The sequence below is a fragment of the Myxine glutinosa genome, chromosome 5, assembly GCF_964187855.1.
Source record: "Myxine glutinosa chromosome 5, kmMyxGlut1.1, whole genome shotgun sequence".
NCBI lineage: Eukaryota > Metazoa > Chordata > Myxini > Myxiniformes > Myxinidae > Myxine > Myxine glutinosa.
The window spans coordinates 180,089,182-180,101,495 of NC_136265.1; the positions used below are offsets into that span (position 1 = coordinate 180,089,182).

Consider the following 12,314-nt stretch of genomic DNA (forward strand, 5'->3'; position numbering starts at 1 on the left):
GATGCCCAGTCGGCGACTGGCTTTGGAGGTCAGCTTGGAAATGTGGTTTTCCCAGGAAAGATCATGGCAGATGGTGAGACCCAAAGGCTTGAGCGACAGAACTTCTTGGAGAGGATTATTCAGAAAGTGGATGGGAGGGTTGTTCAGTCGGTCTTTTCGGAGAGACATCGTAAAAGTGTGAGATGTGTCAGGATTGAAAGACATGTTCCACTTGTTTCACAAGTTTGTGATTTTGTCCAGGTCTGCAGAGAGTGAGGAGGCTGCAGACTGCCGATCTGAGGGATGAGGAATGGAGCGGCAGAGAGTGGAGTCATCAGCAAAGAGAAAGAGAGGATTTTCCAGAGAGTCGGAGAGATCATTGATGAAGACCAGAAAAAGCACAGGGCCCAGAACACTGCCTTGGGGAACTCCAGCCTGAACAGGAAGGGGAGATGAGAGAAATCCATTCAGGGCCACACGTTAACTACGACCAGAGAGGAAGTCCGCCAGCCATGCATGGAGATTTCCATGGATACCATAGGAGGAGAGTTTGGTGAGCAGAGCTGGGTGCCAGACCATATCAAAGGCACGTGATATGTCAAGGGAGAACACTCTGATTTCCTGTTTGGTGTTGAGGACCTCCATCCATTGTTGAGACAGCAGAAGCAGCATGTCCAGAGTAGAATGACATGGTCTGAATCCAAATTGATGATCGGAGATCAAGCCATTGGAGAAGAGGAAGGATTTGATATCCGAAGCATTGATGGTTTCCATGACTTTGCTGATAATTGGAAGCAGGCTGATTGGTCTGTAGTTGCAAGGATCTGTTTTTGCACATTTTTTGTGTAAAGCGGTGATGTTGGCAGATTTCCAAGATGGTGGCAGATGACCTTGAGCAAAAGAGAGGGTGAAAAGAACAGAGTGAGAGTGAGATAGAGCGGCAGAGCAGGATTTTAGGAGCCATGGGCTGATGCCGTCTGGTCCAGTTGCACCAGTTGCAGAATCAGAGTGGAGGTTTGACAAAAACTCCTCCACTTTGTCAGGAGAGAAGGGCACAGAGTGCAGGAGCAGTTGGGTTCGACTGGGTATGGTGGGTACAGAGAGGGATGGGTTTGGGACACAGGATTTAGAGGCAAACACAGAGTTGAGGCATTCAGCTGTTTCACATGGGGAATCAGCTGTGTAGCCATTTGAGGTAAGTGAGGGGATGGAGGGGGAACAAACACCAGAAACGGATTTGACCAGACCCCACCAGGATTTGGAGGAAGGAGACAGGTTTGAGAGTTCATTCTTGAGTGTGGAGAGATCGTGCTTCCTGGCACTCCTGAGGGTAGACACACACTTGTTCCGAGCTTGGTGGAAGGAACTGAGATTTCCTTCAGTTGGATTAGCCTTCCAAGAGGCAAAGGCAAGTTGTTTCAGCGCAACTGTCTCACCACAAGATTCAGTGTACCATGGACGGGAGGAAGGGTAAGACAACTGAAGACGTGTGCGCGTGCGTGCGTGTGTGTGTGTGTGTGTGTGTGTGTGTGTGTGTGTGTGTGTGGGTGTGTGTGTGTGTGTGTGTGTGTGTGTGTGTGTGTGTATGAATAAGAGAGATACATAATTGTGAGGAACAGAAATGAAAAAACGAGATGTTTGCGTGCGGAATGTTTTTGTGTAGTTCTACTGGAGCTTTCTCCTGCGAATTTCTCATCTGTGTAGTTCTTCCGAAATGATTGTCATGATCTCCTGAGTTAATTGATGATGTGGTGGTGAGTACTCTCACTCCCCTCACTCTAACACGTGATGTGGTGGTGAGTAACCTCACTCTCCTCACTCTAACACGTGATGTGGTGGTGAGTAACCTCACTCTCCTCACTCTCCTACGTGATGTGGTGGTGAGTACTCTCACTCTCCTCACTCTAACACGTGATGTGGTGGTGAGTAACCTCACTCGCCTCACTCTCCTACATGATGTGGTGGTGAGTACTCTCACTCCCCTCACTCTCACACATGATGTGGTGGTGAGTACTCTCACTCTCACTCCCCCTCACTCTCACACGTGATGTGGTGGTGAGTACTCTCACTCCCCTCACTCTCCCACATGATGTGGTGGTGAGTACTCTCACTCCACTCACTCTCACACGTGATGTGGCGGTGAGTACTCTCACTCCCCTCACTCTCACACATGATGTGGTGGTGAGTACTCTCACTCCCCTCACTCTCCCACATGATGTGGTGGTGAGTACTCTCACTCCCCTCACTCTCACACATGATGTGGTGGTGAGTACTCTCACTCTCACTCCCCTCACTCTTACACGTGATGTGGTGGTGAGTACTCTCACTCCCCTCACTCTCACACGTGATGTGGTGGTGAGTACTCTCACTCCCCTCACTCTCACACGTGATGTGGTGGTGAGTAACCTCACTCTCCTCACTCTCCCACATGATGTGGTGGTGAGTACTCTCACTCCCCTCAGTCTCCCACATGATGTGGTGGTGAGTACTCTCACTCTCCTCACTCTCACACGTGATGTGGCGGTGAGTAACCTCACTCTCCTCACTCTTGCTTCCTCCGTGGATGTTTTGACCCTTTAAACAGTCACTGAACTCTATTGGGACAGAAGTCCAAAAGGGCACTGATGACGTCGCAATGAAATCCTCACCCCAATTCACCTCATTAATCCGCCCACCCAGCCCCGCCCCTCGTGTGTCTCCTCCTACCCAGCCCCGCCCCTCGTGTGTCTCCTTATCCCATTACCATTTCCTTCCTTCCTCATTTGAGGCAAATCTTTCATTTTATTGAGAACGCGAGTGCGACAAGGTGAGTGATCCGGGGATGAGCGAGTGTGTAAATGACGGTGAAACTTCGTTTAGTGACGATCGCGGAACGAACAACAAGTGATTGGTGAGTAGTGAGGCCGTGTCACGTACAGCTACAGGGCACGGAACCTCTCGCTGCCTTACGGACCGGACTCTGAACCCGACCCTGAACGATGATGTCCGACGGTTCATGAGTTCGGACAGTTTAACTGAAGGTGCGTACGTGGACAATTACAGGTATAAAATTGACCACAGCACACGAGGCACAACCACAACGCACTTGGACGATCGTCTTGTAACGTCCGACATCGAAGGTGGGCGGTGCGGGGGTTACCTTTTCACCCCTGTACGTGTGTGAGCAGCATCACTTTAAAAAGTTGTGTTCGAATTGTGACAAAACTTGGTGGATGAGTTGGTCGATGTGTGAACAAAACTTGGTGAACAAGCTGATTCGATTTTGGTTCAGGTCCGAATCCAGATCCGACCTCTCAGTGGAACACAAAACGTAAACTATTAGTTGGATACAAAATGTAAACTATCAGTTATATACTCAAAGTAAACTATCAGTTGGACACAAAACAGAAACTATCAGTATCAGTTGGATACAAAATGTAAACTATCAGTTATATACTCAAAGTAAACTATCAGCTTCTTTTTTTCTTTCTTTTTTCTTTTTTTTGTATACAAGATCGAGGCTCGTGAAAGAGCGAACATTAATCACACAGAAAGACAAACCGACACATAAAACATATAACATCGGGAGCGGTAGACAAGATGGGGAGAGAGGGGGAAGGACACAAACACAACATTTGAGAGCAGGGACCGAGAGACATGGAGACATCGAGAGATCTGTGGGAGGGAGAGGGCATGGGAAGGGGGGGGGGGGGTGGGAGAGGTATAAAACATATGGACACTGCCAGGACTTCCAGGAAAGAAGTTGGAATTTCAAACAAGGTGGATCTGGGGTGAATTAGCGGGGGTAGAAAAGATCAAGGTTTTGGATGGGGGAAGATAAGAGATGGTGGTGAACAGCTGTTTTAAAGACCTGGAGGGAGGAGTGGGATTGAAGGGAGTGGGGGAGTTTGTTCCAGAGGTGGGAGAAAAGAGGAATGAAAGAGTGAAGGTGAGCAGAGAGCCGAGATTTCGGCAGTTTAACCATCAGAGGGTGGCTGGCCGTGATGATCAGAGGGTTGCTGGCAGATCTTGTGCGACCTGTCGGAATATTTGGGGGACAGAGCACAGAGAGAGCTGGGGGAGCAAGGCCGGAGAGGAGTCAGTAGAAGACAGAAAGACCACCTACCTGCCTGCGGTGAGTGAGTGAAAGGCCCTCAGAGATAGCTTCATCGCGGGAGATTCCAATGATTCTGAAAGCTTTGGTTTCAACAGCGTGAAGCCGAGCTAGGTGTGAGGCAGGAGCACCGGCCCATAGGGGAGAACAGTATTCCATTGAGCTGCGGATGAAAGCCTTGTTTGTATGTGGTGAGGAGCTCAGGTGTGCCGAGGAAGGACTTCGCACGACGGAGGATGCCCAGTTGGCGACTGGCTTTGGAGGCCTGCTTAGAAATGTGGTTTTCCCAAGAAAGATCATGGCAGATAGTGAGACCCAAAAGCTTGAGCGACAGAACTTCTTGGAGAGGATTGTTGAGAAAGTAGATGGGAGGGTTGTCCAGTCGATCTTTTCGGAGAGACATCGTAAGAGTGTGAGATTTGTCAGGATTGAAAGACATGTTCCACTTGTTTGACCAGTCTGTGACTTTGTCCAAGTCTTCAGAGAGTGAGGAGGCTGCAGACTGCCGATCTGAGGGAAGAGGAATGGAGCGGCAGAGAGTGGAGTCATCAGCAAAGAGATAGAGAGGATTTTCCAGAGAGTCGGAGAGATCATTGATAAAGTTGGACACAAAGCAGAAACTATCAGTATCAGTTGGATACAAAATGTAAACTATCAGTTGGATACAAAATGTAAACTATCATTTGGATACAAAATATAAACTATCAGTTATATACTCAAAGTAAACTATCAGTTGGATACAAAACGTAAACTATGGAACACAAAACAGAAACTATCAGTATCAGTTGGATACAAAATGTAAACTATCAGTTGGATACAAAATGTCAACTATCAGTTGGATACAAAATGTAAACTATCAGTTATATATTCAAAGTAAACTATCAGTTGGATACAAAACGTAAAGTATGGAACACAAAACGTAAACTATCAGTTGGACACAAAATGTAAACGATCTGTGGAACACAAAACGTAAACTATGTTGGATACAAAACGTAAACTATCAGTGGAACAAAAAAAGGTAAACTATCAGTTGGATACAAAACGTAAACTATCAGTGGAACACAAAACATAAACTATCAGTTGGATACAAAATGCAAACTATCAGTGGAACACAAAACGTGAACTATCAGTTGGATACAAAATGTAAACTATCAGTGGAACACAAAACGTGAACTATCAGTTGGATACAAAATGCAAACTATCAGTGGAACACAAAACATAAACTATCAGTTGGATACAAAATGTAAACTATCAGTGGAACACAAAACGTGAACTATCAGTTGGATACAAAATGTAAACTATCAGTGGAACACAAAACATAAACTATCAGTTGGATACAAAATGCAAACTATCAGTGGAACACAAAACGTGAACTATCAGTTGGATACAAAATGCAAACTATCAGTGGAACACAAAACGTGAACTATCAGTTGGATACAAAATGTAAACTATCAGTTGGATACAAAATGTAAACTATCAGTGGGATACATAATGGCACCCCGTGTGCTCCTCACTCCACACTGGCACCTCGCGTTCTCCTCACTCCACACTGGCATCTCGCGTACTCTTACTCCACACTGCCACCTCGTGTGCCCTCACTCCACCCTGCTACCTTGCATGCTCTCACTTTACGTTGGCACCTCGCGTGCCCCTCACTCAACGCTGGCACCTCGCGTACTCTTACTCCACACTGCCACCTCGTGTGCCCTCACTCCACACTGCTACCTTGCATGCTCTCACTTTACACTGGCACCTCGCGTGCCCCTCACTCAACGCTGGCACCTCACGTGCCATTCACTCCACACTACCACCTCGTGTCCCCTCACTCCACAAAAACTACTTCTGGTGCTCCTCACACCACGCTACCACCTGAGGTGCATCTCACATGCACCGCTCTACAGATGTCTAATGAAATGAAACGTCACACGTTCATTGCAGAAACTTCGAACATGCACAATCACACATAGGGAACATGCACTTCGCAGATTATTGTCAAAAAGTGCCTTAAAAATGGCGGAACTGGCAACTAGCTTCCTACCAGCTACTTTTGGTATTTTTTCGGGGCCTTGACAAGTTCACAAACCAAAAATACCCAGAACACTTCTGGGGGAACATGCTTAAATGACGTCATCAAAATGGCTGCCAAAATTGTAAAGTTTGGCATTGTGTACGGGTGCTGACGTAGTACCTAACCGTTTATATAGTAGTTTTACTGTCAATAGAAAAAACATCAGCCTTTTCCTGGGATGAGCACCGTTTCATTTGTGGAGAACCAGAGAATAAAAAGAAAGGAATAAAACTTACAGCAGCGAATATGAAGCCAGCAGAAGTTCGTGAGAATGTGCTTACAACAATGGTTCTGATTACAAAAATGATTCCCAAATACTTCACCGTGCAGTTAGTATTATTCGCAGAGACATAGAAAAATTACAACCAACAACTGAATACCCTCATACCCAAGAAATTGATCTTAATGCATCAGCTGCGTTTAATTTAAATATTATTTAAATATTTAAATTAAATTATTAAATTAATTTAAATGCATTTAAATGCAATGCATGCATTTGCAATGTACGCATTTAAATGACTCGTGGTGGTCCCTCTCGGCCCTCCCCCCGTTGGAATTTTGTACATATAAGATTGTTCACGGTTCTGTTTAAATATTATTTAAATATGTTTAATCTTTCCCCTTCAGTGTTTTATTCAGTGGTTTATTACAGCACGCTGTTTTTCTTCATATTTAAAAGGCTTCTTTCAATTTCCTCTCCAACTCATTCCACTTCAAAAAAAAAAAATTCAATCCCTTATACCTCTAAAACACTGCATGCTCTAAATTCACATTCATTCCATCCCTCCTCCATCGTTCTTAATCGGATTGCTGACTGAAAATCACAATAAACCCAATTTGTTATCAATGTTCGTCTTTCATTAATCATCCACTTTCTAAACTCCCCTCTTGCCCCTCCCCTCCAAATCCCCCCCCCCTTGCCCCTACACTCCTAAACTCCCCCCTTGCCCCTCCACTCCTAAATTCCCCCCTTGCCCTTCCCCTCCTGAACTGCCCCCTTGCCCCTCCCCTCTAAATCCCCCCCCCCTTGCACCTACACTCCTAAACTCCCCCCTTGCCCCTCCACTCCTAAACTCCCCCCTTGCCCCTCCCCTCCTAAACTCCCCCCTTACCCCTCCCCTCCTAAACTCCCCCCTCACTCCCCTTCAAAACTCCCCCACAACCCCTCCCATTCAAATCTCCTCCCATACCATTCCTCTCCAATTCTCCCTCTCCCCTCCTCCTCCTCCACAAAGCTGCCTCCTCCCCTTCTACTTTCCTCTCCCCCCTCTCAAACAACCCCTCACTGTGCCTCATCCCTTCACCATCAAACCTTTCGTTCTCCTCATCCTTCCCTTTCTTGTAACTCTTCTGTAATCTCTGACACACAATCAACTGCTCTCCCTACCTCCCCCTCTCATCCTTCATCTTACCCTGCTCCTCCCCTCCCCTGTCCTGTACCCGATGCTCCCCCTCTCTCTTCATTAACGGTATGGACCTCAAACATCCGGGGCCTTCGCTCAAACCTGACTAATCTCTCCATACAGGTTGCTTCTGACAATCCAGACTTGATCTGCTTAACAGAAACTTTCCTCCTTCAAGATGTCTCTGATTCCTTAATATCTCTTCCTGGTTACTCCCTCCTCCGGTATGATAGACCTGAGCCTCGTCCTGGTGGTGGGGTGGCTATCTTTATCAAAAACTCTTCCTCACTCTCCTTGCACTGCCCTCTCTCCACCTCACCCCCAGGAGTACCTCTGGCTATGGCTTCCTCTCCACTCCCACCTTTTGTTCATATGTGTTCTGTACCATCCTCCAAACAGTGATGACTCCATTTACATTTCACTGTCTGACAACATGGACCAACTTCTATCCACTCATCCCAACTCTCTCTTCCTCATATGTGGCAACTTCAACTGTCATCATGCCAGCTTACTGGGTATGGGTTAATCTCTCACCAGCCATGGCACCTCAGCAAAGGACTTCTGCGACTCACTGGGATTGACATAATCTGTCAATTTCCCGACCCGGATCTCAGCCAATGGTGTATCTTCTCTTCTAGACTTGGTTATGACAAACTTCCATGCTAATATCTGCTGCTCTTCTTCTGCCCCAATCGGTTCTTCTGATCATGTGCTTGTTAAAGTGGACATCTCTATGGCCATTCTCAGAGAGCCTCCTCAGCGCCGACGAGTATGGCATTTCACTCAGGCCGACTGGCACGGTCTTCAAGCAGCCATCAATCATCTGGACTGGTCTCCCATCTCCACTGCCTCTGACATTAACTCATCCTGGGAATTCTTCCAAAGCAAACTGCCCTCTCTCATGCACAGATTTATCCCGTCTCGTCTTCAGTTGTCATACCCTTCCTCCCATCCATGGTACACTGAATGTTGTGGTGAGGCAGTTGCCCTGGAACAACTTGCCTTTGCCGCTTGGAAGGCAAATCCAACTGAAGGCAATCTCAGTTCCTTCCACCAAGCTCGGAACAAGTGTGTGTCTACCCTCAGGAGTGCCAGGAAGCACTATCTCTCCACACTCAAGAATGAACTCTCAAACCTGTCTCCTTCCTCCAAATCCTGGTGGCGTCTGGTCAAATCCGTTTCTGGTGTTTGTTCCCCCTCCATCCCCTCCCTTACCTCAAATGGCTACACAGTTGACACCGCACGTGACAAAGCCGAATGCCTCAACTCTGTGTTTGCCTCAAAATCTTGTGTCCCAAAGCCATCTCTCTCTGTTCCCACCTTACCCAGTCGAACCCAACTGCTCCTGGGCTCTGTGTCCTTCTCCCCGGACAAGGTGGAGGAGTTTTTGTCAAACCTCGACTCTGATTCTTCCACTAGACCAGACGGCATCAGCACACAGGTCCTAAAATCCTGCTCTGCCGCTCTATCTCACCCTCTCTCTGTTCTTTTCACCCTCTCTTTTCCTCAAGGTCATCTGCCAGCATCCTGGAAATCAGCAAACATTACCGCTTTACACAAAAAAGGTGCAAAAACAGATCCTTGCAACTACAGACCAATCAGCCTGCTCCCAATTATCAGCAAAGTCATGGAATCCATCATTGCTTCAGATATGAAATCCTTCCTCTTCTCCAATGGCTTGATCTCCGATCATCAATTTGGATTCAGACCAGGTCATTCTATTCTGGACATGCTGTTTCTGCTGTCTCAACAATGGATGGAGGTCCTCAATGCCAAGCAGGAAATCAGAGCCGTCTCCCTTGACATATCACGTGCCTTCGATACGGTCTGGTACCCAGCTCTGCTCACCAAACTCTCCTCCTATGGTATCCATGTAAATCTCCATGCATGGCTTGCGGACTTCCTCTCTGGTCGTAGTCAACGTGTGGCCCTGAATGGATTTCTCTCATCTCCCCTTCCTGTTCAGGCTGGAGTTCCCCAAGGTAGTGTTCTGGGCCCTGTGCTTTTTCTGGTCTTCATCAATGATCTCTCCGACTCTCTGGAAAATGCTCTATCTCTTTGCTGATGACTCCACTCTCTGCCGCTCCATTCCTCTTCCCTCAGATCGGCAGTCTGCAGCCTCCTCACTCTCTGAAGAACTGGACAAAATCACAGACTGGTCAAACAAGTGGAACATGTCTTTCAATCCTGACAAATCTCACACTCTTACTATGTCTCTCCGAAAAGATCGACTGGACAACCCTCCCATCTACTTTCTCAACAATCCTCTCCAAGAAGTTCTGTCGCTCAAGCTTTTGGGTCTCACTATCTGCCATGATCTTTCTTGGGAAAATCACATTTCCAAGCTGGCTTCCAAAGCCAGTCGCCGACTGGGCATCCTCCATCGTGCGAAGTCCTTCCTCGGCACACCTGAGCTCCTCACCACATACAAGGCTTTCATCCGCAGCTCAATGGAATACTGTTCTCCCCTATGGGCCGGTGCTCCTGCCTCACACCTAGCTCGGCTTCACGCTGTTGAAACCAAAGCTTTCCGAATCATTGGAATCTCCCGTGATGAAGCTATCTCTGAGGGCCTTTCACTCACTCACCGCAGACAGGTAGGTGGTCTTTCTGTCTTCTACCGACTCCTCTCCGGCCTTGCTCCCCCAGCTCTCTCTGTGCTTTGTCCCCCAAATATTCCTACAGGTCGCATAAGATCTGCCAGCAACCCTCTGATGGTTAAACTGCCGAAATCTCGGCTCTCTGCTCACCTTCACTCTTTCATTCCTCTTTTCTCCCGCCTCTGGAACAAACTCCCACACTCCCTTCAATCCCACTCCTCCCTCCAGGTCTTTAAAACAGCTGTTCACCACCATCTCTTATCTTTCCCCATCCAAAACCTTGATCTTTTCTATCCCCACTAATTCACCCCAGATCCACCTTGTTTGAAATTCCAACTTCTTTCCTGGAAGTCCTGGCAGTGTCCATATGTTTTATACCTCTCCCACCCCCCCTTCCCATGCCTCCCCCCCCCCCAAAGCCCTCTCCCTCCCACAGATCTCTCGATGTCCCTGCTCTCAGATGTTGTGTTTGTGTTCCTCCCCCTCTCGCCCCATCTTGTCTACCGCTCCCCATGTTATATGTTTTATATGTCGGTTTGTCTTTCTGTGTGATTAATGTTAGCTCTTTCACAAGCCTCGATCTTGTATACAAAAAAATATAAAATAAAAAAATAAAAAATATATTATTTTAAATATTATTAAATATAATTAATAATATTATTTTTAAATATTATTAAATATTAATATTATTAAATAGAATATTTAAATCAGATGCTAGTATCATTTTATTACAGATCAGGACACAGGGACCCTCAATGTAAAAATAAAATACAAAAACTTAATAAAAATGGAGGCCATCTTGATGACGTCACTTGAACATGTTCCCCCCAAGGGGAATCTGGGTATTTTTGGTGTGTGAAGTAGCCAGGGCCCATACTTTATAAAAATATCAAAATTAGCTGGTAGGAAGCTAGTTGCCACTTCACCCTTATTTTCATACTCAATCTGCAGCCCTAATAGCACAACCGCTTACTCGCTTACCTAGTTATTGACTTATTGAGTGAAACAGTGTGAGGTGTATGTGTGTGTACCGTAAAATGGGGTGAATAGGGACAGCAAGGTGAATCGGGACACAAACTGAAAAAAGTTCGGAAACTTTTTTCGCTGAAGATTGATAACCATACTGATTTGTTGATATTTGGGTTGAAAGTGTTCTCTTGTTTTTTTAAAAAGCAACTTATAGTCCCTATTAACCCCATATATGGGTTAAATAGGAATAAATAGGATTTTTATGGCCTTCCCTATTCACCCCGTTTTATGGGTGAATAGGGACAGTCACTAATACAAAAAAAAATAATCAAGAAATAGGGACAGTTTGGAGAAACTTTTTACCCCATATTTTTTTTTCATTGGCACCGTGGTTTATATTATGGGTGCATATTATGTGCGTCCATCTGAGCTATCAATTTAGCAATAAGTTGGAAACTCAGGATTGTTTCTTGATTATTATTTTTAGATGTTTTTTTAGAGCTATTATTATTCTTGATGTTTCTTCATTATTATTACTGGAGGAGCTAAAAAAAAACAACAGCCAGCAGGTTCCCAGCCAACAAAAGGTATGGGAGCGGACAGGGTTGGGGGTTGCCACGGGTGCTGGCTTACTGGAAATATTATATTCCTTACCATGAGTGGGGTCCACCTCACAGCTCATCCATATCATGCAAGGCCTCCAAAGCACCTGGGATAGTTAGGCCTGTAATCATAACCAAATGACACGGCGATGCTGGCAGTCCCTTAATTACATTCGAATTTTGAACAATTTTACAAACGCAGCACTCGGGGTCATGACTCGAGGACATTTGTGAGCACTCTGATTTCTTCCTCTTTCTCCACAGGATTATCGTTGCCATGGAGAACCTTCCTACTCCGTTCCCATTGTTGGACCATCCAGAGCTGTTGGTTCCCATGTACGTACACTCAAAAGAAAGCTTGGATTATGCAAAAAACTTTCCAATCCAAGATGGAGACGTGTTCAGCGTCACATTCCCAAAGTCAGGTAAGAAACCAGCAACATTGAATTTGAGTTCAGCTTTTGTTGGCAGATGGTGAACAAAACTACACCGGTCCTATTTGGTCTCTTCTGGCAGGTTACACCCAATTTGTACCTCCAGACCCTCATTTGTCATCCAATTTGATAACAAGAAAGAGCAATCAGAGATTACAAACCCTCG

The 12,314-nt window shown here is 46.1% G+C and overlaps 1 protein-coding gene across 3 annotated transcripts in view; it reads left to right on the forward strand.

Moving 5' to 3' along the window:
• Positions 1-2,673: 2,673 nt before the first annotated feature.
• SULT2B1 (sulfotransferase family 2B member 1) overlaps positions 2,674-12,314 on the forward strand; it is a 60,241-nt gene continuing 50,600 nt past the window's right edge. The window contains exons 1-2 of one of the 3 annotated variants that reach the window (XM_068115392.2): positions 2,674-2,785; positions 11,979-12,139. In XM_068115392.2, the coding sequence (XP_067971493.2) occupies positions 11,992-12,139 (148 nt within the window). In that variant the 5' untranslated portion in view covers positions 2,674-2,785; positions 11,979-11,991. Of the gene's footprint in view, positions 3,099-11,978; positions 12,140-12,314 lie in introns of all 3 variants that reach the window. The other 2 variants (XM_068115391.2, XM_078779163.1) reach the window with 2 other exon arrangements.